Source organism: Mustela nigripes, chromosome 4 (assembly GCF_022355385.1).
Source record: "Mustela nigripes isolate SB6536 chromosome 4, MUSNIG.SB6536, whole genome shotgun sequence".
NCBI lineage: Eukaryota > Metazoa > Chordata > Mammalia > Carnivora > Mustelidae > Mustela > Mustela nigripes.
Genome location: NC_081560.1, coordinates 172,915,759 through 172,943,236, shown reverse-complemented (window position 1 = coordinate 172,943,236; position 27,478 = coordinate 172,915,759). Strand labels below are relative to the sequence as shown.

The following is a 27,478-nucleotide window of genomic DNA, read 5'->3' as shown; positions in this document are numbered from 1 at the left end:
ACCTACTTAATGGGAATTTAGAAGGATTAAACCCACTCTGAAAAATGTCTGCTTTCCAGCTGTTAGAATCTACATTTTAAAAATGTGCCAGAAAGAAGTGCTAAGGACCAATGATGATAGGTCAAGAGGACAAAGGACTAGAGTTTGGAATTCCACTGGCCATATTTGGGAAAATGTGAACATCAGTGGTAATAATAATGGCAAGTCTAGAGAAGTTGAATGCTTCTAAAAGCACAGAGACAGGGGCACCTGAATGGCTCAGTTGGTTAAGCATCCAATTCTTGGCTGCAGCTCAGGTCATGATCTCAGGGTGGTAAAACTGAGCTCCATGTCAGGCTCTGCACCAAGCATGAAGCCTGTTTGAGAGTCTCTCTCTTCCTTTCTCCCCACTCCTGCTAGCTCGCTCTCTCTTAAGAAAAAAAAGAAACAAAAATACAGAAGCCTTCACAGAATTTAAGAATCACCATTTGGAAACCCCCAGTGTATTGAGTCAAACCAATGGTAAAAGAAGTTGTGGGGGTGTGGCGCCTGGGTGACTCAGATCATGATTTCTGGGTCCGGGGGATCAAGCCCCATGTCCAACTCCAAGCTCAGCAAGGAGTCTGCTTCTCCCTCTCTCTCTCTCTGCCTACCCCCTGCTCATGTTTTCTCTCTCTGTCTCAAATGAATAAATAAAATCTTAAAAAAAAATTTGCTGGGGAACCTGATATTCACGTTTTCTTAAAGGATAGTCCCACATAGCACGTATCAATTACAAAGAGGAAAGGGCATCTTAACAACAGAGAGACTGCTACTGGTCAAACTTAACATCATTAGCAGTGGGACATATTGTGGGATGCAGTAAGAAGTACACATCACTCATGTCAAGAACGTAAAACCAAATCTAATGATGAAGAAACAGTTAAAAGGCAAATTTAGAAAATGGAACATTATGAGAAAGTCAATTCCCTGAGGGTGGGAAGGAAAGGAGCTATCCTATATTGAAAGAATCCAAAGAGGACTTTGCATGCATCCTTGATTGGATCCCGGAAAGAAAAGTATTTTGGGAAAACTGGGAAAATTTTAATGTAGGTACTTTTTAGATGATGATGATATTGGGTTATGTTAAATTTCTTAGGTGTAACAATGATACTTGGGGTTATTAAGAAGAGTGTCCTTATTCTTATGAGATATACAAGCTTAACTTGTAGAAATAAAGTATCATAATTTTTATAATTTATTCTCAGAGGTAGTCCAAAACAACAAAAAAATTATCTATAGAGATAAACTGGGGGGGGGGGGGGGGCATGGTACCTTCATCAGCAAATAAATTACACAGAAAAGGAAAAAAACTGAAAAATGAGGGCATATGAACTGATATACCAGAGGTTCTTAACCAAGACTCCATGACTTAGGTAGGAAAAAAAAATTTACATCTTTATTTTTATACTAACTTCAAAATGAAATTTAGCAATTCCTTCTGTTATAACAAAAATCACAGTGGTATTATCAATACTTGTAACTTCGTTAACAAGAGAAGTAACAGCTATTTTCTATCAGATTATATTTGTTACAAATCTCAAAATATTGTTTACATGTATCAGTACTTCAAAGTTACATTTATTAGACCCACTGCTAAATCTTGTTTTTAAATACCTTCAAGAGTAAATTACTGTCATGCTTAAAAAAATATTCTGATTACCAAGTCAATTATGATTGGTTTCTTTTGTAATCCAAAGTATTTTATTTTATGCACTTAAAAACATTCTGAGAAAGGGCTCATAGGCTTTACCAAAGAGCCAAAGGAATCCACACAACAAAAGGTTAAGAATCCCTACTACAGAAGAAGAGGTAAACCAGAAAATAAGTTTAACTATAGGGGGTGTGGGTGGGGGATGGGTTAAAGTATAAATAAAGTTAAGTATAAATGATTATACTTAAAGAGACATCAACTAAATATAATGTGTAGATCCTGTCTGGACTCAAACAAACCATTTAAAAATGACAAAAAACTGGACATGAATTTTGAAATACTCTTAAAACTAAAATGGAATTTATCTGTTCAAAGCTAAGAATTACTATTACAAACCTTCTAGGGTAATGCAGTCCATAGTGAAAGCACGAGCTAGCTGGGTTGAAACTTCCATGCTACGGCAAATAAGTGTTTTCCCAAACACATGTTTGAAAGCTTTGTCAAATCTGGGATTGTACCTCAATTTACTTATCATAGGAATCGCATCCTAAAAACGAATATTTTGTCAGCAAAGAAATCACAACATAGTTAACTAAAACATATTAGAATTATGAATTACATCTTTATAAAATACAAATAAACACAAATGCCTTCATATTTCAAAACTACTTTTGGTCTGAAGAAGTTAGGAAAATCACTTTACTGAAATATCCTGGAAATTATGTTCATGTAACCATCCAAGTTTTCAAGAGCAGAGAAAAATAAGAAAAAGTTTAGTGGCTCTGGAGTCACAGCTCAAGCTCAAATCCTAGTTCTGACACTCATCAGATGTATGTTCTGGACAAGTTGCTTAACTTCTCCATTTAACAGTTATTTCATCCATAAAACTGCAGGAACAGTACTTTCCTGATAAAGACTAAAAAAACTAGTATCTGAAACACAGAAGATAGCATCTGCCACACAGAAGGGCTTAATAGGGGTACCTGGGGCTCAGTCAGTTAGACGTCTGACTTGATTCTAGATCGGGTCATGATCTCAGGCTCCATGATGGATGTGGAGCCTGTTTAGATTCTCTCCCCCACTCCCTCTCTCTGCACCCCCCCCCCACCAGCTTGTGGATGCACTCTTTCTTAAAAAAAAAAAAAGGGTAAATAAATGTAAAAACTAATAGTATTTCCTCAAAATGTTTTCATTTTATTATATATGTCTTAAATATTCAGGAAAATATTTTTTCATATAAAATCTTCCTTTATACAATAAAAATAAAAAAATAAAAATAAAATCAAATCTTCCCTTTTTATGTTCTTCTAAACTGTTAGGAAAGAATTTTTCTAATTCTCAAATTAGGAAATACAACCTACACACAGAACAATGCAACAAATATGGTAAGCTTAAACCAATAATTACAAAGAGAACACCAATGTAACTATCACAAAGGACAAGAAATAAAACACTGCTGACACTAAAAGTGCGCCCCTTTCCTAATCACAAACAGGTTACCTGTTGGAGGTGACCACTATCATAACTTTTGTGATAACCATTTCCTTGTACTTCTATCATCTAAATTTAGTTTTATGTATTTATTTATTTACAAGATTTTATTTATTTATTTTGGGAGGGTGGTGGGAGGCAGAGGGAGAAGAGAGAGAATCTCAAGCTAACTCCCCCCTTGGCATGGAAGCCCAGTCTCAGCTGATGTGGGCTTAGTCTCAGGACCATAAGGACCATGACCTGTGCTGAAATCAGGAGTAGGATGCTTAACCAACTGAGCCACCCAAGAGTCCCTTTCCTTCCACACTACGTGCATTTTTGAGTCTTGGTTCAATCACAGCATCACATTTGTGATATCTGTGAATTTTTCCTCCCCAAAACCTCAAGAATAATTTACAGATTTAAAAGAAGAAAAAAGGTGGACCCTTTAAAGTAGCTTTTAAGATTCTCACTGTAGCAGGGTGGGCACCTGGGTGGCTCAGTTGGTTAAGGATCTGCCTTCAGCTCAGGTCATGATACAAGGGTACTAGGATCAAGCCCTGTGTGGGGTTCCCTGATGAGTGGGGCAGGGGTGGGGTGTCTTGTGTCTCCTCCCTCTCGTGCTCTCTAATAAATAAAGAAAAATCTTAAAAAAATATTCTCACCGACCCACTTAAACTGTTATCATTATCACTGAGTTTCAGCTTTAATCTTAGATAGGACAGTAAAATAGTTGCTAATACCATCAACATTCTGAAACCACATACCTCAAAGCCATTACATTTTTCTCAAGAACACTTTCTGGGAATGTTTTGAATCCATTTAAACATACACCAGCAAGTAACAAAAACACTGTTTTCAGAGCCTATCACCTGGCTAGATGTTTTTATTTAATTTATAAGCCATTTAAAAAGTATATTCAAAAAACAAAAAATATTCACTTCAAATGACAGCTCCTCAAGGATTTTCTTCTCCTTAATTTTGTCGCCCTGGAATAATCTCTCCAAGTATCCTGTCCTTCTGTATTTTAACACTTGACACATTTGCAATGATTTGTTTCATGTGTTCGCTATGACCTACACCTCCCTTCCCATTCCTACCCAGTAGTGATTATGCAGTAAGAGAAGACCAGTAAATCCTCACACACAGTACCTGTGCACTAGCATGTGCTAACCATAAGAAATAACTTACTGAAAGACAGACCTTCACACACACCAACTCACATTGGTTTCAGGATAGGCAGTATCCCTGACATCTAACTTGTTAAGAGGAAGGAAAGTGACCTCTCCAGGAAGATTCATTTTATTAAACTCCATCAAAATCTTTGTGCTGACTTCATCTGAATCAACAATATGATAAAATAACCTGCATGTAAACAAAACAAGACATATCTTTACTGCTAGACTTTAAAGTGCTATAAACATTCAGACAAACAATTCACTTTTTTTCTATGCAATCCAATTTGTACTGGGGTAGGATGGGAGGGAAACTAGTTAGAAAATTCCAATGGGGGGAGGGAGAGGAAGCCCCAAAAGGGATAGTTCTAGCTTCTACAATTAGGAATACTTAACATGTACAGCTTTAAAAAATTAAATAAGCAACTAAAATAAAAGGTTATGGGAGACAGATTGTACTAAAATTCCAAAAATCTGCTTCTCTTATTCCTTCTTTCCTTTAAAATTTCAAAATATCAAACAAAAACTTCACCTGTTGCCAGCAGTGACTTCCACGCATGTGTAGAAAGCAGGCTCACATTCGAAGTTATTCATCACGATGCCGTGATAGCCATTCTGAACATGCTGGTTTATTCCTTTCCTACGAAAGTGGTCCAGTACTTTGTTTATGCTGTCTATTCCATTTAAAATAGCCTGTTAAATTGTCAGAGGTGAAAAATATTAAAATAGTATTTCCAGTGGCAGTCCTGCTGGTAAGAAACAAACCTACTACTCTATACATTTAAAAATGCTTCGGATGTTAGACACCCTCCCAACTCCACATCACCCCCTTGAAAAATGTCAATTACACAAAACTTTAAAATGGGTTCTCTTCTGACACTAACATTAAAAATGGGACTCTTCAACTAAAAATCAAAAATGCTATTGTAGTAAAGGCTGCTTAAACGAGACCCATCATTTCAAATTTACAGGACAAGTGATTTGCACTCTTATTTATCACCTGAAACCAAGGACTTACAGCTTAAAAATTAACAAATTCTTGTGTAGTAAATGGCTCAATGTAAACTGAAGTAATGAAAAGAACATGCCCACCTTTCCTGTTGCTGCTCTAAGAAGTTGCTGTTTCTTTTCAAGATCTTCTCTTTTAGCAGCAAGTGCTTGCTGTTCTGCATTCTCCTCTCTCCACAAGTAACTAATCAATAAAAATTACACTTTAATTTTAAAAGCATTAAGATGCACCAACGGTATATATAGGATAAAATACTGAAAAAACATCAAACTTGAATAGTTCATTTTTAACTTTGTAAGATTTTTTAAAGAAATTTTATTTGAGAGTGAATGAGCACAACAGGGGGGGTGGGGGAGTGGGGGTGTGTGTGGGTGTGTGTGTGCGCGCGCGCACGCATGAGGCAGACCTCCCTGCTGAGGGTGGGAACCCCACCTTGGGGCTTGATCCCAGAACACAGGGATCATGACCTGAGCCAAAGGCAGATGGTTAACTGAGCCACCCAGGCACTCCAAGATTTTTTTAAGTGATCTCTACACCCAGAGTGGAGCTTGAACTCACAACCCCAAGATCAAGAGTCACATATGTACCATCAACTGAGCCAGCCAGGTACCCCAAGCTCATTTACAATTTAAAGACCATTTAACAGCCAGTAATTAGTGTCACTCAAAAAAATTAAGGCATATTTTAGTCTATACTAACTTTCTTTCACTTTGTAATTCATCTTTCTTATTTTTTACTTCGTAGTATTTTCTGTCCAGTTCTTCTACTCGAGCTTTGACTTCGTTAAGATCCTGATCCAGTTTCTATGGAAATAAAAATAATTTAAACTTAAAATCCAATTTCATGCAAACTAATCCACAGTGACAGCAAGATCAGTACAGTGATAGCAAGGCAAGAAGGAAGGGCAAACATTTTGGGGTGATGAATAGGCTTATCATCTTAACTGTAGTGCTGATTTCACAGATGTATTCATCTGTCAAAACTTATTAAATAATTTTTACACATTTTAAACACACACAATTCACTGTATGTCAATTGTGCCTTAATGAAGTTGTTTAAAAAATCCAATTCTAACTTTTTAAAAATGCCTTTAGGCAAAAAAGCACATCAAGAGCAAACATAAAACATAAATGAATTATTCTATAAAATATTGCTAAAATAGAATTAATTTGCTCACTAATGATCTAAACCTTTCAACTAGAATTTTAGAAGAAAAAAATACATTCACACATGCTCAAAATACTACAGTCAATGGTTTTCACACCACTCCCTCTATACACATAGGAAAGACTGAGGATTATACTAAGAAGCAAAAGGCCATTCTACATAATTCAATCAGCACTATAAAATCATCTCTAGCCAATATAAAGGATAGACTTCAGCAGTGGAAGGTATAGCTCAAATACTGCAAAATAATGAAGTTCAAGCTTGAGAAAGAATGAATAAAAACTTCACTGACAAATCGTGGCTCATCACCAGGCTGTTTCAAAAGGAGTATTCGTTGAGGATGTTTCCATGAACTCATGACAAACACATATCCTTTCTTTCAGGAGAGGACATGTAGCTATCACAGCTGAAACTCTATTAATTAATTTCCAAATAACTACCTGGAATCAACCCATGGTTTTCCATTCCCTCCATAAAGTAGCGACTAAAGCACACTGGACTCAAGAGGCTAGGAGACAATGGTTTAGGACTCCTGGTCACTCTTCCACCAGTTATTTTTGATTACAGAGCCAGTTAGGTTTGCTCCCCACTATGTTTTTAATTTTGTTCATGCTGTGATTACATTAAATATTAAACATTAAACAAATATAAAGACAAAGGAAAGAGCTATTTCTTTAAAAACGTGATTTAGTTTTGGATACACTCAAAGGTGACTCACTAAAAATTAAATTAAATGGGGAAATCAACTCTAAAAGATCAGGGAGAAATAATCTATAAATGCATATATTAATATGTAATATGTACTTTATAACAATTTATAGTAATTCAAAATGTCAAATCAAAGTTAAAGACTAGGAAACTGACCCAGATTATAAAAGATAACAACAGAGATAAGACAACTAAATGCAATACATGATCCTAGACTGAATCCTGAATTCTGTTCTCATCCAGCTTTAAGAACTACATTTATGTGTGGCTCATAACAAAAATGTCCCGAGAATTCACAATCACTACTCATATTCAAAAGAAACATCTTGGGCTCTACATGAAAAGACTGGTATGCATTCTGGTGCGGGGTGCTGATAATGGGGGAGGCTATGCATTTGCGGGGGTAGGAGGTATAGGGGAAATCTCTGTACCTTCCTCCCAATTTTACTGTGAACCCAAAACTGTTCTAAAAAAATGGTTCTTAAAAAATGACTGGTACATGAGCATATTATTTATCTTTTTAAGCAAAATACTTAGGATATAAATAAATGTATGTTTACATGTATATAAATACAAATACTATTACATATAAAACTTAAATATATATACACACTTATATAAACATTTTATGTATTAAGTGAATTTTTGGATATAAACCAGTAACCAACTGGTATAGATCTCATGAGGTAAGAGGAGGGTTCCTCTGTGTAGGTACATATATAATTTCCTCACCCTATACTTGTCCTACATACTTCCTTCTCATCACTTCTATCATCCTCCAATCACCTATATGCAGCCATACACAATACTTAACAAAGCATTTTCCCCCTTTCTCATTTTAAATAAAGTGAGATCTTTCTTATCCTAGAAGTGATTTTATCTTCTACTTCAATTTTTAAGAAAATGCTACTAAACATGCATAGTAATGTTTTATTCATTTAGAAAATCTTATAAAAATCACCAGTCTTAATCAACAAAAAATATATTCTGCAATAAGTTATCAAATTGACAGAGAATTGTGAAAGACTAAAAATGGAAAAATAACTAGCTACTCTGAAGTCATATTTTGACTTATCATGTTAAAATTAAGGGTAGCTCAGAAATGTTCTACCAACTAACAAAAATGTATTTTAAGATATACTCAATCTACATGAACAATCACAGATACGGAAAAAATGTTCCTTGAAAAGGAAAACTATCATATAAATATTATGTATATAAATATTAAATTGTGCTGGTCTTTTCTAAGTAAGTACCTGTTTTGTATATTTTAAGAGTAACAATGTTACTACTGAAAAATAAAACTTAAATAGGTAAGATGTACATGTCTTTTGAAAGACTTTCACAAAACAGCTATAGAAGTTCTTACATTATACTGCTCCAGGTTCTTCTCTTTATTTGCCTCCGTGTCCTCCAAATCCTTATGGATGGCAGCAATCTGTCTTTTTTTGTCATTAATAGCCTGATCTAAAGACTTGAGTTCCTTTTTAATCCACTTATCCCTTTCTTCTTTTGATGTAAACTGGCTTCCTCGACCCTGCTTTGCATAAAGATCTGTTCTTTCCTGGGTAGCTTGGGCCAATCTATAACAAGACAGAAGAAAAGAATGGATTAAAAAGGAGACCAGAAAATAAGCAAGTTTAACTGCAATCAATGTCAAGACCTCAGAGATAACAGCCATCTTCAAAATTCCACAGAAAAAACAGTAAAAGCAACTGGTATCTAACAGAGATCCTTGGACTAGTACTATATAATATAAATCTCATTTTGAAAAGCCACAGTTAAAGTCATGTAAACGAGTCTATATCCTAAGGATTTCAGGCAGACAACATCTTCACTCCAGGTCTGGGTGAGTCAGTAAAGCTAGAGACAATCCTAATATCCTACCTCAGGAATTTTCCAACTATATTTAGCTATATAAACATTTCCAATTCCTTATAATAAAAGACACTATCAAGGTTAAAAAGCAAAAGAAAGACAAAGAAAACATTTACAATACACAGAATACTAGAACAAATACAGATTACAGATAACCCTATCAAACAATAAGAAAAAAAAATCAGAAAAACCGTGGCAAAGGAAATAATTCACTAAAACAAATACTGGTAGCATAAGAAGATAATAATGCACTAAACCATGAAATCAGCAAAAGTTGGCATGTTCAATCTACAGATACATATTAAAATGTCTAGATGCTGAAACAGTAATGAAAAAAGGAAATAGGATGAAACAGAGTAAGATGTCATATGGGTAAAAAACAAAATAAAACAAAGAAACCACCATTCATGTTTCAAAAAGCCCAACAACATCTAGGCAAGTTATTTATCTTAGGCAAGTTATTTAACCTCCCAGAACCTCAAATTTGTTGTACCTAACAGTGATAATGTGACACTCTTACGGCTGAATGAAAAAAAATTTATGTGTTATGTATACAATAACACATGGCCCACAGGAGCTGTTTAACACAGGCTATTAATGTGAAACTGGATTTAACTTCTGTTCTTACTGTGTCTTAATTCCTAACTATTCAGCTTTCACAGAGGAACCATGTAGAAAAGTAGAAGTGTTGGTGAAAGAAATCCCAGACCTAGCAATTCCTCGCTCTTCTTTTTCTTTCACACTGTTGAATTTAGGTTCTGTTTCTGCCAGTTCTTTCTGTTTTTCTTCTATTTTTTCAAGCAGCTTCTGTCTCTCTTTTAATAAGCGTTTCTGTAAATAAAGCAGGGTAAGTAAAAATGCAACCTTAAAAATTTCTGCTTAATTTTAAGTTTAGCATAAGATATTCTCTCATGGAAAAGAATTCATGAAAAAAACTGATCCTGTAACACAAAACTAATTTTTAAATAAAAAAACACAAGGAGACAGTACTGAGTTGCTACTAAGTGTGAATTATTTTAATGTGCCAGATCTTTTACAAAAATTTAAGCTTGTACTCCCATTATAGAAAGGATGGTCTTCTGCAATTCCTACTCAACGAACATTTGTCTTTCATCCTTAGCATTTTAACTTACCCTTTGTTCACTATTGCCTGCCAATTCATCTTGTAAATCCTTGGCTTTAAGCTCCAATTTAGTCCTCTGCTTAATCTGCTCTTGTCTTTCAGCACTGAGCTGCTCCTTTTCTTCTTTCATAGCTGAAATTTTTGTTTTCAGTTCTCTAACTTGGCGCTCAATATCCTAGCCAAAAAGTATGACACAGAAGTGAGTCAGACAATTAGAAGTACAAAAGCAGAGTTTTCACACCATTAGTTCTGTTCCTTTTTCCTTCATTTACACTTTCAGTACTGTTCTGTCTTTCCAATACTCAATCCCAATGACACCCATCTGAAGTTACCACTCCATAATTCTGGTAAAAAAGGATTTACTGTGGTCAAAAAATATAAGTTAACCTAAGCCTAGTTTATAATCTTACCTCCATCTTATCTCTTGCATCCTGCTGGGCATCTCTTAATTGCCTGGATTTTTCTCCACTAGTCTCTCGCTTAGCAGAAAGCTGGGGAGAACAAAAAGCTGTAATTTCTAACTCATTTTGTATTTTAATACTTCAAAACATGTAGTATAATTGTAAAATACCTGCTAAAACAAAATCATTTACCTGAAGAGTTTTTTAATTTTTAATGATTTTAAGTAAAAAGCTCCTTTAGTTTTAAGTATTACCTAAAAACAAACTTTTGGATGAAAGGTCAGCAATACTAATTACAAAATACATCTTAAAAAGCCAAGAAAGGGGCACCTGGGTGGTTCAGTCATTAAGTATCTGCCTTCAGCTCAGGTCATGATCCCAGGAAGCCCTACATTGGGCTCCCTGCTCAGCAGAAAGCCTGCTTCTCCCTCTCCCACTCCCCCTGCTGGTGTTCCCTCTCTCACAATGTCTTTCTCTGTTAAATAAATAAATAAAATCTTTAAAAAATTTTTAAAAATAATAATAAAAAATAAAAAGCTAAGAAAAAAAATTCATGAAACTTTTTTTAATTATTAAGTAAACTCCACCCCCAATGTGGGGCTTGAACTCATAACCCTGCTATCGAGAGTCCCGTGCTTCACTGACTGAGCCACCCAGGTACCCCTTCACAAAGCTTTTAAAGGTGGCTTCCCTCATTCTGGTTTGCCTTGCACCAGCACCTGATTACATTTCAGGTAAAATCATAGCAAGGACCATACAGGTCTAGGCGTTTTTCCCTTGGGATACTGAAAGAACAAATTTACTGACCAATGATTTCATTAAAAGGTATAAAAATTTTAAGTTTCCATTTAAAAATTACTGAAAGGTATAAATATAGAATGAGCTTAAAATAAAAATCACTCTGAATTCAAGTAACAAAATTCCTTACCTCATCAAGTTTAGCACGAGTCTCGTTAAGCTCCTGGTTATAAATGGTATATTCCAGGGCTCGTCTCATTTTATCCCACTTTTGATACTGAGCTAGTTCTTCCTTTTCTTCTTCTAAGGTATGTAATCTCTCTTCAATATATTTTAACAACTCATTGATTTTTTCCCGTTTGCCCTCTTAAAAAGAAATGAGAGAGGGGTGAAGGAGCTGAATAAAATTTTTATGTAAATAATATCTATTCTCAAATATATCATGAGTTAAAATCAATCTTAAGAACTAAAGCATTATAGGATAGTGTGTGGTAATCAAATCTAAGAAAGTAAAATGACAAAACACTTTATGACGAAAAGCATCAGAGAACAAAGTTACACATAATGACACTTTTTAAGTTTTCATTATTTTCGTTCATATACAATGTTCTATCAGTTTCAGGTACACAAACAGTGATTCCATTATTCAATACATTACACAATGCTCACCATGAAAAGTGTAGTTACCATCTGTCACCGGACGTTATCACAGTATCATGGACTATATTCCCTATACTGTACTTTTCACCTCTGTGACTTACTTTATAACTCAAAGTTTTTCCTCTTAATCCCTTCTACCTATTTCACTTATCTTCCCCCTGCACCACCACCTTGGCAAAGGAAATAAATAATTCCTTTAGGAACTCAAGACTGTCGGATTCTAAGACATGATAGAACACAGTACTTGAGAAGCTAAGTAGGGTTTCCATAATACATGTACTAAGGAAGATCAGAAGTTTCCCGTTTACTTGCTCCTAAACAACTTAAAACCTAATGCCAGCTGATACTCCCAGCAATTTTTTTTTTTTGAGGACTGCACCCAAATCTGTTATCCTCACTAACAATGAGGACAGTAGAGGCACAAAATCGTTGACCTACAAAGGCATTATTATCTAACAGTAACTCCTTATTTAGAGAGAGAAATTATTTGAAATCTCACAACTTAAAATGTCACCAACTAATTTTCTCTCCATTCAGTATATAGGCAAATTATCAAACAGTATACTCCTGAGACTAGATAAAAGCCCTTACAACTATAATAACACAATGACAAAGTAATTCATAAAATAAGGCAAGATCAAATTTCTTTACCTGTTTCTTTCATTAAAGATATGCTTTCTTCTTTTCGTTCATCATATACTCTAGTACCAGCTACTTCTCTTAATAGTTTTAGTCTCTGAGAATCTGGTGCTGTGGCCATCTGGTTGATCTACAAATTTTACAAAAATAATTACTATGTAGCTACAGACTGCTCTTTAAGAACTCTACCTTGAAAGAGTATTCACATGCTAAGTTTTCAGTATCACTTCAAGAATATAATTTGTGCAATGTATATATACCTACACAACCGTATGTATGCAATGTATATACCTACACAACCGTATGTCCTTTATGTAAATGAAATTTATCAAATGAAAATCCAAACAGAATTGATACATTCTTCAACCTAATTTATGAATAAAACTCTAAATTAAAAATGAAGGAAGAACATCCCATCACCATACTTTTTCTTAGTCAACATTGTAAGGTATAAAAGATGTACTCCATTTTGAAAGAACAAAGTATTTTTACAAGAGGGAAACTATCACTCTATAGTTTTAAAAAGCTGTAATGATACTATTAAAAATGTAACAGGGGTACCTGGGTGGCTCAGCTGGTTTAGTGTCCAATCCTTGGGTTTTAGCGCAGATCATGATCTCAGGGTTGTGAGATCAGGGCCTGAATCCATCTCCCCAAGCAGTGCAGAGTCTGCTTGAGATTCTCTCCCTCTCCCTCTGCCCCTGCCCCATTTGTGTATACTCTCTCTAAAACAGAATCTTAAACACACACACACACACACACACACACACACACACACACACTATTACTTCTTAAGTAAACTCTACACTCAACATGCGGCTTAAACTCACAACCCCAAGAGTCACATGTTCTACTGACTAAGCCATCCACATACCCCAGAAATGGTATGCTTTAAATACAGACAGATAAAAATAACTGTCTAACAGAGGTAGTTACCATTAAATAAGCAAAAGCATTTTTAAAATCTTATTTAAAAATATATGGCAGGGCACCCAGATGGCTCAGTCAGCTGAGTGTCCAACTCTTGGTTTTGGCTCAAGTTGTGCTCTCAGGGTCATGATACCAAGCTCCGCATTGGGCTCCGCACTTGGTAGAGTCTGCTTGGGATTCTCTCTCTCCCTCTGTGACTTTCCCTGCTTGAGCATGCTCTCTAAAATAAATAAAATCTTGGGGTGCCTGGGTGGCTCTGTTGGTTAAGCGTCTGCCTTCAGCTCAGGTCATGATCCCAGGGTCCTGGGATCGGGCCTCGCATCGGGCTCCCTGCTCTACAGGGAGCCTACTTCTCCTGCTCCCTCTGCCTGTAGCTCCCCCTGCTTGGGCTCGCTCTCTCTCTCTCTCTGTGTCAAATAAATAAATAAAAATCTTAAAAAAAAAATCTTGAGGGGCACCTGGGTGGCTCAGTGGGTTAAGCCGCTGCCTTCGGCTCAGGTCATGATCTCAGGGTCCTGGGATCGAGCCCCGCATCAGACTCTCTGCTCAGCAGGGAGCCTGCTTCCTCCTCTCTCTCTCTGCCTGCCTCTATGCCTATTTGTGATCTCGCTCTGTCAAAAAAAAAAAAAAAAAAAAAAAAAAAAAAAATCTTGAAAAAATATATATGCAAAAAAATCACAGAAAGTGGCACAAAGTGACATGCAACTTTAAACACCATGAGTTTACCATATTCATAAAAATAAAACTAATCACGAAGGGCAAAAAATACTCTCACTGCATTAAAAAAGTGAATTGAGTTACTCTAACACTTCTTACATAAAAAGAGAATCAGACTTTTACATAAAAAGAGAATCAGCTCTGAACTAAGAAAATATTGTCTATCAAAAGTATACATATATCAAAGAATCCTTCATATCCTTTTTTTAAAAAAAAGATTTATTCATTTGAGAGAGAGAGTGAGAGAAGGCACCCACACTCAAGCAAGGGGCTCGGTGGGGGAGGGGGGTAGGAAGGAGGGAGAGAGAATCTCCAAACTGACTTCCCAGAGAACATGGAGCTGACTCAGGGACTGAACTCAGGACCTGGAGATCATGACCCAAGCTGAAATTAAGAGTTGGCCACTCAACCAACTAAGCCACCCCAGGCGTACTCCCTCCTTCAGATCCTTATCCCTGATTACCCCAATTATGCATGGTCATTCAACTTATTCACTTAAAAAATATTTAACAAATATTTACAACATATATGCCACTCTGCTGGGCACTAGGAAAAGATCAATTAACAAAACAGAAAAGGTCTTTCCCTCATGGAATTTGCATTCTAGTGGGAGATGAAAGAACAGAGAAAACACGTAGGGCTTGGATAAAGGCAACATTTTTTTTTAATCTTTTTTAAGATTGTATTTATTTATTTGACAGAGATCACAAGTAGGCAGAGAGGCAGGCAGAGAGAGAAGGGGAAGCAGACTCTCCACTGAGCTGAGAGCCCGATGTGGGGTTCGATCCCAGCACCCTGGATTCATGACCTGAGCCGAAGGCAGAGGATTAATCCACTAAGCCACCCGAGTGCCCCAAGGCAACACTCTTTTAGTTGAGGTAAATCAAGGATGGCTTATATGAAATGACATATAAGCAGAAACTGAAATGAAGTATAGGGGCCTATTTGTATGTGTGTAGGGGAGACGCAAAAAAATGGGCTCCCATAATCAGCCACCATTTAAAGAAATTCCTTGCTTATAAAGCTGGTCTTTCCAAAAACTTGCTCTCAATTTCCCAAATGTGAAACACCATACTCTTCCTAATCACCTCTCCTGGATGCTAACCTTCCAACAGATATCTAAAAATCCTCCAATACGAAATAAGAGGACACTTAAAAAGAACTTTCCCCTGGTCCAAAAATACACTACAACAAACTATGAGAACACTTCAGGGTATGTTCTTTTTTTTTTTTTTAAGATTTTATTTATTTATTTGACAGAGGGAGATCACAAGTAGGCAGAGAGGAAGGCAGAGAGAGGAGGAAGCAGGCTCCCTGCCAAGCAGAGAGCCTGATGTGGGACTTGATCCCAGGACCCTGGAATCATGACCTGAGCCAAAGGCAGAGGCCCAACCCATTGAGCCACCCAGGCGCCCTGCAGGGTATGTTCTAAAAAAAGAAATTATCTTAGGTACAGTTTAAAGTATATGAAGAAACAGTAGAAAATATGTAACTAATAAAAACTATAAAAAAATATAATCTCCACAGGAAAAAACAGTTTGTGGAATTATAGGTTTCTGGCAATGTAAACTTTCTAATCATTTTAACTCTATGATATATTAAGTAACGGATTACTTTTAGGAAGTAATTTTTTTTCTAATGTTATTTTTATAGAATTTCTACAGTACTCTTATTTATTTATTTATTTATTTATTTAAAGTTAGGCTTTATGCCCAGCATGGAGCCCAATGCAGGGCTTGAACTCATGACCTTGACATTAAGCCCTGAGCTGACAACAAGAGTTTTATGCTTAGCCAGCTGAGCCACCCAGGCGCCTCTCTATACTGTTCTTAAATATGCTCATTGTGACTTTCACAAACCAAAAATGTCTTCTAGTACAGGACATCTTATTAAGTGATATAGGCCACTAAGAAGACAAGACCCACAACTGCTGAAATTATTGTATCCCACTACATAATAGATCTACTTTGTACCTTATGGGCACATAAAAGGTAATATGACATCAATAAAAAATAAATCATGAAAACAAATGACAGTAATTTCCATTTTGCTTCAACTTAACCACTAAAATCAATCAGCTAAGTTCATCATTCAAGTAAATATATTCAGAAAACAAATTCTAAAAAAAAAGGACATACAATTTTTTTACCTTTCCTTGTTTTACAATGTAATAAGGATTGCTTCGAGAAAAACCAGCACTTTCAAGGAGATTCATCACATCATTTTTCCTGTTAATAAACATTGAAAAAAATTTTTTCAGATGAATAACCCAACGATAAGCAAAAAAAAAGAAGGGTGACTCCTGGGTTAAGGAGCATGAGGGACTATAGTCATTGAGCCACCTACTATATCAGCCTCAGAGGATCCTGATTCTTCCCACCCCCACCCCAAAGATTTTATCTATTTGACAGCGAGAGGAATCAAGCACCCCGCTGAGCAGAGAGCTGGAGCCCAAGGTCCTGGGATCATGACCTGAGCCAAAGGCCCATGCCCAACCAAAAGAGCCACCCAGGTGCCCTGAGAATCCTGATTCTTATGTTAATGCTCAAACTACTGGTTTGTTGAACACAAGGGATATATAACCCATATAACAGAGTAAGTAAAATACTTTTACTCTGTAAAGAAATAAAAATGCAAAGAAAATGCTTACGTGACCATTTTCTTGTCTAGGAAATACTGATCCTTTTTGGCTCCAATAACTCTTCTAAGTGAAACTTCTTCTTTATCAATCTAAGAAAAAATGTAAAAGCCCAAAATTAATTTCACAGTAAAAGTGGAAAACTTTTTAGTTAGTAAGGTCATTCTAGAATCCATAGCCATAAACATTATTTTGAAATCTCACTAAAGATATGCTATGAATATCAATTCTTAGGACAAAGACATTTTTCACAACAGCTTACACAACCTCCCTTCTGTTTACTAGAATGTTCATTACAATTTTAAGGCAAAATTAATATGTAAACTGCATAGCTATTTTAGCATAAACTATAAGAGCTTAAGTACATTTGTAAATGTTTCAAAACTTGGAAGAAAATCAGCTGCATCAATAAAATTCTCAACATTATTACTAGGGAAAAAACCCACTACTCACTGGCAACCGGTTGTCTGAATTATCAAAAATAATCTCCACAAAAGCAGAAATGACACGAGGACCAGTACCCTCCTAAAACATGCAAAAAACAAATTGGTCATTTAAGTGGGATTTTCACATTCCTTATCTTTTTTTATCCCCCCTTTCAATGCCTTTAAAATTTAGTGCATGGTAATAAGCCTAATTAAATGGAGAAAAAATCCAGTCAGACTACAATATATTCTTCTTGTCAAAAGAGCAAAGACACTGGATTAGGATAACAATACTTCTCAACCAAATGGTTTTAGATTCTCACTAAATCCGCGAGAAATATGCAAAAGATAGCAAATCAGATGTATTTAGGTCATATTCTGAAGACCACTTTATTAGAATTTAAGACCCCATGCCCACCTAATTCTACTTATTTGCTAATATCACAACACTTTGAGGCTCTTCTCTTATAGACTCATTTAATGCTGTCAAGGAACCCTAACAAATACACAATTACGGAACTCAACTTTTTAAAACTATCTGCAATATGCTACATAATCTTAAATCTGCCATGAAAAGACACATATCTAACATGTGTCACATATAGACCAATTTATGACCCAGCTACTTCTATACCAAGTCCAAAGAATTTCCATTGTTTAGAAACTGTGTAAATCAACACAATAAAGAACGGAATCTAAAGAGGTTATTCTTTCAATGCCAATCTTAGAAACCTAAAAAAAATTCATCTACAGGTAACCAGCTTTGATTACTGGGCTATAAATACAAATTTAAGAGGGCTAAATAAAAGATAATGATTAAAAAACATAAACAACCAAAATACCTCCCTAACTGTGAAAGATTCTATTGAGATATACTTAGGATTTTCACTTTCTGGTCTTAAAACTAATTATAAGTCACAATCAAACCAAAAAGAAATTTTATCATTTTATTTTAGACTTTTATAATTTTTTATTCTGGAATTTCTTCAGTTTGCTATTCATAATTATTTGATGAAAAATTCTAACAATTTTACTTACCATAAATATACTTATCTTTCATACTGGAAAATGCTGTTACCATTTAACTTACAAATATGGCCAAAAATAGAACAAGTATGTTGTTTAATTTGCAATTACTGCTTCTCTATGCTCCCAATAACTTCTAAGTCTCAAAGTTCCTAATTTCTAATCTCAAACTCTTTTTTCTCCTTAGCAAATCTGCTTTTGAGCATTATCAGACCATACTCTTAATAAAGACATACCCATCAATAGAAAAATCCTACAATTTTCTTACCATTATATAAAAATCAGGCCTTTATCACGCATTAATATAGGAGGCTAAATTCCACAGCAGAATTAACACACTTAAAGACAGTGTCATGTTTACAAAAGATCTGCAGCTTGAACAAATGATTTTATTTACCAGAATCAACAGTGTAGTTTAAAAAATACATAATATCAATAACATCTCAAAACAATTTCACTCACATGCAACAAAGCCAATCGCTGTTCGGGACGAAGATGACTGAACTCATCACTAAGAACAAACTGAATTGCTAAAAATACAAAAACATAACTATTAGTACAGTCTAAAAAAAGATCTATGCCTTATTTACACCTTTCCATACCTTCTACCAGGTAATGAACAAGGCAGATAAAGTAGATTATTTCATATATGCAGATTTGTCTGTATTTCAGACTAATTACCTTCGAAATGATAAGAAAAATACTAAGAAGTTTCCACTGAAACATTTAAGGAAAGAAAAAGAGAACACACTAAGGTAACAAAGAGAGACATGCAAACTAAAGTTTACCTCTTGATCAAAGTATACACTGAGTGGCTAACACTTTGTTTTTACCTACTAGATATATATAATATATACATCAAAATATTTATAAAAAAAATAGGATATATTCCTACAATATCCTTGGATACTTTTGGCCAAAAGAAATAGAACTAAGTGGGAAATACAGGGACATATTTCAGATTCCCATATTCTACTTCAATGCTTATCTGCTTTAAGAAGCCATTCCTGCTTCCATATGGGGTATCTAACTGGACGACCCTGCCCCAGAAACGCAACTCTATTCAGCTGTCCTGTTCCCAATCCACCCAGGAGACCTTTGACATTCTAAGAGTTGAGTGTGCATGTATGAATATGTATGCTGAGGGTGGACATGGAGTGCTTTATCTTTTATAATCATCTTGGGAGGATAGATTCAAATTACCTTCATCTCCCTGGAGATCACAAAATACTTCTACTCCAATCCCACTTTCTCACCTTCACCAAATTACAACCACTAAAGAGCTATTGATTTGTGAGCACAGAAGGGATAAAGCCTTTGTTCTAATTAAGGTCCCTGCTTTTCCTCAAGCACTACTCAACTAAGAGGTTCAAAATTTTTGCAACTTACTTCTTACATAATTCAAAACTATTAAAATGTTTTCTCTGAAGAATTTGTTAACAGAGGTATTATTATACTTAATAACATTTTTTAAAGATTTATTTGAGAGTGAGTGAGAGAGAATGAGAGCGTGGTGCGGAAAGGCACCACAGAAGGATGAGTCTTAAGCAGGCTGCGCTGAGTGCAGAGCCCAGCTTGGGGCTTGATCCACACAACCCGGAGATCACAACCTGGGCTGAAACCAAGAGTCAGATGCATAAATGACTGAGCTACCAGGTGCCCCACTTAAATGCACTTTATCCTTACAATCTTCAAAGCTATTTATCCGCAAATTGACAGCGGTCTTCGCTGAATCTGAGATTTTTTTTATACCCTTCCATCCTTAAAAAAAAAAAAAAAAAAAAAAAAAAAGATTCAGAAAGCATTTTTTTAGAAGATGTATCAGAGGAGTACCTAACTGGCTCAGTAAGTAGAGCAAGTGACTCTTGATCTTGGGGTCATGAGTTCAAACCCTAGACTGCATGCAAAGCATACTTTAAAAATGAATACATAAATGGAACAAAAAGATGATCCACTTTCCAAAACAATATTAGCTTTTCTACATCTACATTTATATACATACATACATATATATATATATATATATATATACAAATTTGCAACACTTATATACCACACTCAAGTTTAAAAAGCACTTCCATTTGTATTATCTGATGAGTCTCACAACCCATCAAAGCAGGCAGACCAAAGACCTCTTTTTAAAGTGCAAAGATAGAGATTGTTCTGTCCATTATCTCAGCTCATTATTTACTAGGTACAGAGAACTCAGATCATTATATCATTATACTTGAAATCCTCTACACTAAATCACAACCCTGTATGAAGAAGTATTTGAGTTTCATGCAGACACACCTCAGAAAACCAATTTTTCTAAGTAGGCTCCGTACCCAGCAAGGAGTGCAATGAGGAGCTTGAACTCATGATCCTGAGACTGAGACCTGAGCTGAGTTCAAGAGTCAGACACTTAACCAAGTGAGCCACCCAGTTTTTATTTTTTATTTTTTTAGAAAACTGATTTTTAAAATAAATTACCCAGGGTCTTTAATATATTTAGAATTTAAAAAACAATACCTACCATAAAAAAAGTTACTTTTTCCAGATCCATTTCTGCCCACTATAAAATTTCAAAAAGTACATGTTACTTTGCATAGAGACCAATAAAATTAAAACCTTACTGAAAGTATTAAAAACTTTATACTCTACTTTCTAACTTAACATCTTAATATTTAAAATTAAATACAACAAAAGAAATCAATAAACAGCTTTAAACACCAAATGAGTACAATTTTTTGCAGAGACATCTAATGGCTTTTTTTCTTAAATTTATTTCATTCATTCTTTTGCTCTTTCTAAATAGTTTAAAATTAATAGAAATAATCAAATGTTACCAGGTTTTCATAAATTACAATCATTACTATGGATATACAACTTGATTTTAATTATATATAATGGAATCTTTTAAAAAATTTAGACTCACAGGTTGCTAAAATTTTTAATACTTAAATAATCATTTTAAATTCTTTGTTTATTAAAGTACTTATGATTAGCCCTATGATTATATCATGTATAATCTCAGAATCACAAAAGTAGACAAGTATAAGGCACTTTTAACTACCTACCTTCAGAAATAAACAATTCTATACATAAGATATCAAATGTTTGATTTAATAAATTCATTTGAATTTTCTTGTTCAGCAAAATTCCCAACCTCTCTCATCTTGACCAAGATATCCTGAACAAATCAGCCCTTACAGTTACCATTTTTAATGCAAAGTAAAGCATAAAAAAAATGTTATGAAAGTAATAAAACACTTTTTTTTTTGGAAGGCATATGACACAGAAGCCAGCTTGAAAAAGATTTCCACTGGCTTAATCTAGGACAATTTGAGCACCAAAATAATTAGATGAACTATAAATTTGTGCTGGAGGGGGAATAATCCATGACTCTAAACTGATAATAAAATTATAGATAAATAGCTAAGGAAGGAGAACTCTTGCTCACAGTAGAATACCACACAGTAAATGTGAAAGGAAATCCGGAAATGGAAAATTATTTTGTAAACACTAAAATAAAGGCAAGAATAAAAAATAAAGGCAAGAATCGTCAATGGATACTAAATCTAGGGGGAAATTTTGCAAAGGAGCACAATATTTGCACGGTCCAAAATCATTTCCCATCCTCATACTATTTATTAGTTGCAAGAGGACAAACACTGCACAGAAGAAAAACCAGATAACTACCCAGACCGGGTGATCAAAAATAACATAATTTAAAAAGAAGGACACAGAATGATGTCTTCACTTCTAGATGTAATATCCTCAGAAGACCGCATCATTTATGTAGCTGTTCTTTTTTTTTTAAATAATGTTATAAAAGACAAAAAAGCCTGTGGAATTGATCCAGATTAAAGGAGACTGAAGAGACACGACAACTATCTGCAATACCTAATCCTAAATTAGATCCTGTACTGGAGGAGGAAAAAACACTATAAAGAACTTTTTTGGGTCAATCAGTATAACTGGAAAATGAAGAGAAGATTATTTTATTAATGTCAAATTTACTGAAGTTGATAACGCTACTGTGTTTTATGTAAGAAAATATCCCTATTCTTAGAAGGCATACACTGACATCAAAGGTAAAGGGCTATGACCTACATAACTTACTCTATGAAAAAAAAGGGTGAGTGTGTGCAAATGATAAAGCAACTGAGGAAAATGTTAACAGGTACATTAGAATAAAAGAGGTAGGAGTATTCTTTGTATTGTTTCTATTTATACTACTTTTCTATAAATTTAAAATTACCTCTAAATAAAAGTTTACAAGATAACATATCATTAAAAGAATTACATGTAGCTCAAACTATAATCTACTCATGAATAAACAACCTAAAATTTTTAAATTTCCCTTTAAGAATTACTCTTACCCATACAGTTAAGTACTATACAGTAATTTTAAGCATGTTGAATACTTAATGATAGAATAAGATATTCAAAATTTAAACAGAAAAAATAGATTACTAATAAATAACAATACAAGCCCATTTTTATTTAAAAAGGGTTATTTTTTTTTAAAAAGATTTTATTTATTTATTTGATAAACAGAGATCTTAAGTAGGCAGAGAGGCAGGCAGAGAGAGAAAGAGGAGGAAGCAGGCTCCCCACGAAGCAGAGAGCCCGATGCAGGGCTTGATCCCAGAACTTGCGGATCATGACCTGAGCTGAAGGCAGAGACTTTAGCCCACTGAGCCACCCAGGCGCCCCTACAAAGGCTTATTTATGCAGACAAAAAGACTGGAGGGCTGTGAGATAGATCCAGTTTGTATGTGCCCCAGATTCACCTGCCCCGACCCAAGTCTTAGTTGCCTGTCAACAGAAAGGCTCAGTATTCCATCACTGTAGGTTGTTTCAGCCTATCCTGGGTACACACTCAGCTCAGATCTGTGAGAAACCAATTCACTTCAGTTGAATTAAGTCCCCAGAGTAACACAACCCAAGGACATGGGGGAACTCATGCCTTGTGTGGTAAAATGACCAATCAGAGACAGGAACCTGCAAACAAAACCCTCTCATTCCTTTCTCATCTGATCTTTCCCACACATGGTGGGTTCATAAAGTCTGTCTGAAAATTATCTAATTTGACCCCCAAACCAGCTGTGCCTTCTTTATAAAACTATGACCAGCCTTCCTCCTCATGCCAGCCTTTAGACTGCACCTTCCCATTAAAGCCTTATTAGTAGCTGAGTGTGCCTTGCACTCTTGTTTTCTAGGAAACCAGGTAAGTAGATTGTCTTGTTACAAAAAAGGTAACCTTAAAAAGGTATATGCTTGGTACATTCAGACATCATTCAACTATTCAAACAAGAGATTCAAACATCACCACAAGAGATATCTGCCTTCCAATCTTCAAAGTCAAAATCATTAAATAACAAAAGTAGTACACTTTCATAGAGTATTCTTAATGTCAATCTCAGTCTATACTACTTTGAATCTTTCTTATATTAAGGTACCTGTTTTTAAAACATGTTTAAGCAGTAAAATCATATTAGGCTTGTTAAAACAAACAAAAGAAAGAACACTAAGACAATCTCCTTTATAACTATAACTATTAACAACCCTAATGTTGCATACAAAGCAATAAACAGCTGTTTGATAATAACTAAAACAAAAATATTTGATAGATCCTACAGACATAATCTAATCATCATAGGTAATAATGGTATCATTTTATAGCTCATTTATAAAATTATAACACTGATATAATTAAGATATTCATCTACTTTTAACCTGTAAAGAAAAAATATAAACCTAGTAATTATTTATTTTTCTCCATTTCTAAAGATTTTCTGGTTGATGAAAATCAGAAGGCACTCAGAATCAAAATATAAGCAAAATATTTGGTAAATCTATCCTTATAACACACCAATTAACTATTCAACAGGTACAGGAGGGGGAAAATGTTTCCTTTATTCCCAACTACAAGCAACAAGTGATGTACTGATGTACTTCTTGCCCTCAGTTTTTTTTTTTTTAACTGTAGTTGACATTCTTACCCTCAATTTTTTAAATTTAATATTTATTTCAAAATAATGTTTGCCCTTGACTGATCTCCATATGAGTCTCACCTTACCAAGTGAGACAGACTGAATTGTGCCACTCCCCTGTCCCAATCATATGCTGGAAGTCCTAATTCCAAATGCTGGTATTTGGAGATAGGGGCCCTTTGGGAGATAATCAGCATCAGGTGAGGTTGTGAGGGGGGAGCCTTCATGATGGAATTAGTGTTCTAATAAGAAAGACGCAGAGAGAACCAAAGAGGTCACATGAGCATGATGATGAAGATGGTGACTTCCAGAATGTGACTGTGCTGGCACCTTGATCGTGGCCCTGAATTTCCAAAACAGTCATAAAATAAATTGTTTAAGCCACTTAGTCTATATTTAATGGTAGACCTAGCAGTCTAATATACCAATAAACCAAGCCAAGGAGGACAATGTATAGACGTCTATTTGTAACAGTTTCTTCTGGCCTTTAAAAATTCAGCAGAACTTCAAGAAACACCTTCGCTGGCTCTATCAGCAAAAAATGGAGAATATCACCTGAAGAGTCTTTAAACTAAACACTGTATTGCAGAACAATAATCATTGTAGCTCTTTACCCTCACACATATACTTTCTCATTTAATTTTTCCAACAGCCATGTAAGATGAGTATCATTAGCTCCCCTTTACAAACCCCTCAGGGAGTCAAGTTTGAAAATGTATCAGAACCAGGATTGGAAAGCCATTCTGTTATGCTCTAAAGTTTATGCTTTTTCTACCAAGCTGCTGCATGGTGTGACCTTAAATAGTATGACAGAGAAAAAAAAAACAACTCTGAGAACAATCTAATTTGTGAATAAATGGCCATCTTTGAAATAAGGAAACCGTGGGCTTTTTAATTAAGAAATGACATATCAACAACAGAACAGCTCAAATGCTAAATTTAGTGTCATTCGCTGTAAAGCCACACTTTCATACATACCAGGCTAAATAAAAATGAGTAACTAGTGATCGCCTTATGCAAATATTTTAAATGCATAAAATAAGCAATTCCTCAGAGCAGATAGAAGACACGCTATTTCTTTCTTTCTTTCTTTCTTTCTTTTTTTTTAAAGATTTTATTTATTTATTTGACAGAGATCACAAGTAGGCAGAGAGGCAGGCAGAGAGAGAGGAGGAAGCAGGCTCCCTGCCGAGCAGAGAGCCCGATGCGATTCGGGGCTCCATCCCAGGTCCTCAGATCATGACCCAAGCCAAAGGAAAGGCAGAAGCTTTAACCCACGGAGCCACCCTGGCATCCCAAGACATGCTATTTCATACAGAAAAAGTAAGTATAAATTCATGTAATATTCAAAGCCAATTCCTCTTTCCTCAAGCCCAGACAGAATTTAAATGGCTCTCTACACATAAATCTGATTTTGCAAACCATCAACACTTACCGATAACATTATGTTTTGAACTGAAGGGATCTACAATTGTTTGATCTCTGTAACTCCGAAAACCCTGGATAATAACCTAGTAAATAAAAAATTAAAAAAAAAAAAAGGTACCTTTCAGAGAATACATACTAAAAGACGCAACTCCTAAACATTTCTCCTTGGCTCTCCTCTTTTCGGGGGGTTTCTCATTTAATGCAAGACAGAGAACCTTCCATTTCTTACGAGAGCAACTCCTGCTGGAGGAGGGTGATTAAAAATCGTCAACAACCACAGTCCGTTTATCAGTAACGACGGACAGCGCGGTTTTTTAGGAGCTAACCATCAGGAGCCTGGTAAGGAACTCTCAGAATCAAGTGCATCGTAGAAGGTTCGTGCGGACGCTCGGTAGGACACTGCTTTAAGCAAAACGTGTCCAGCGGGCGGCCTGGCCCCGGCTTCCCTTACTCCAAGAGCAGTGGGCGCTTCTTTCGGACCCACCCGCCCGCCAAGGTAAGGAGCCGTTCCAAGGAAGGGGCGCTTCAAGCCCAACGCATCCCAGGGAGAAACTTCTCTCCAAGAGCGTGGAGGGGCTCATCTCCGCGGTGGACTCTCGCGCGGGAAGACCATTTTGACAGAAGTAAACAAGTGAACGAGGCGGCGCTACAGATTCTGCAAGGAGGAGGGTCCCTTTGACGTCCCCCATTAATTCGGGGACAAAGACCCCGGGCTACGCTGACACCCCAATCTGAGCCCCCCAGGGGCGTCTCCGGGCCGGGCCGGGGAGACCACCTCTCCATACACCCATGCAAATGGGCGGCGCGGGGCGAGAGGACAACGCGGCCGCCCGCCCGCCCCGCCGCGGCAGCCCCCGGCGCCGCCCCCAGCCAGCTCGGGGCCCCCCAGCCCGCCCCCGGCCCACCCAGGAAGGCCCGCTCCCTCTAAACGTCTCGGAAAGACGGCTCCCTCAGACGAGCGCGCTGCAGGAGGGCGCCCCGATCCTCTGCGGCCCCTGCGCCCGCGGGGCGGGGCCTCTCCCCTCCCCCGCAGCCCGCGTCCAGCTCCGGGTCAACCCCGCCGGGAGGCGGGAGGCCGCGGGTCGCACCGGGACACCCCTGCCTCATGGAGCGGTCATCAGAGGCCCGTAAGGGGGTGGGCGGGGCGCACAGGCCTCACCTGTTTTATGTACATGGTTCCACGGCCCTCACCGGGGAGGACTCCCCGCGAGAAGCGACAGCGCGGCCGTGGGGTCCAGTGAGGCGCCTACGAGACCCCTCCCCCAAAGCGTCGCTCGCTCCCGTCCAGCCAAACAAAATGGCGGCGCCCGTGGAGGCGGAGTCCGCGCCTTAGACGGAACCATCCTCGCGGCCTCTGGAGAGCGTAGGGGGAGTCAGGGTCGGGTCTTCTCTTTTCCTTTTGACAAAAAGAGCCTTCGACGGCGTCCCCCAGTGGATTTCATTTGATTGTTCAATTTGTTGCTGAACTTTTCCTGAGAATTAGTCGGAAGCTTCGTTCATAAAAGCCTCGATCGTGAGTTTGGCCCGTATTCCCTCCGAGAGCGGAGCCAATGGTTGCATCCACAAGGGCGTAAAGGTTCGGCGCCAAAGCCAAGTGTGAGAGCCCGAGGGCCAGTGGCGGAGCTTGCCGGTGGCCACGTGATCTCTGGCTGTTTAAAAATGCTTACCCGCGCTCGAACCTGCGGAGTCCTGG

The 27,478-nt window shown here is 36.7% G+C and overlaps 1 protein-coding gene across 1 annotated transcript in view; it reads right to left on the bottom strand.

Annotated features, from left to right (window-relative positions):
- Window positions 1–27,096, bottom strand: part of SMC3 (structural maintenance of chromosomes 3) — a 37,577-nt gene extending 10,481 nt beyond the window's left edge. Inside the window, exons 1-18 of the mRNA XM_059398548.1 lie at window positions 26,945–27,096; window positions 25,793–25,868; window positions 20,892–20,930; window positions 18,839–18,906; window positions 17,379–17,450; window positions 16,938–17,017; window positions 16,437–16,515; window positions 12,653–12,770; window positions 11,532–11,707; window positions 10,613–10,693; window positions 10,213–10,377; window positions 9,789–9,910; window positions 8,571–8,784; window positions 6,026–6,129; window positions 5,410–5,509; window positions 4,850–5,010; window positions 4,366–4,507; window positions 2,069–2,219 (exon numbers count right to left, since the gene is read on the bottom strand). Of these exons, the coding sequence (XP_059254531.1) occupies window positions 2,069–2,219; window positions 4,366–4,507; window positions 4,850–5,010; window positions 5,410–5,509; window positions 6,026–6,129; window positions 8,571–8,784; window positions 9,789–9,910; window positions 10,213–10,377; window positions 10,613–10,693; window positions 11,532–11,707; window positions 12,653–12,770; window positions 16,437–16,515; window positions 16,938–17,017; window positions 17,379–17,450; window positions 18,839–18,906; window positions 20,892–20,930; window positions 25,793–25,868; window positions 26,945–26,959 (1,963 nt within the window). The 5' untranslated portion in view covers window positions 26,960–27,096. The remainder of the gene's footprint in view (window positions 1–2,068; window positions 2,220–4,365; window positions 4,508–4,849; window positions 5,011–5,409; window positions 5,510–6,025; window positions 6,130–8,570; window positions 8,785–9,788; window positions 9,911–10,212; window positions 10,378–10,612; window positions 10,694–11,531; window positions 11,708–12,652; window positions 12,771–16,436; window positions 16,516–16,937; window positions 17,018–17,378; window positions 17,451–18,838; window positions 18,907–20,891; window positions 20,931–25,792; window positions 25,869–26,944) is intronic.
- Between the last annotated feature and the right edge of the window lie 382 nt (window positions 27,097–27,478).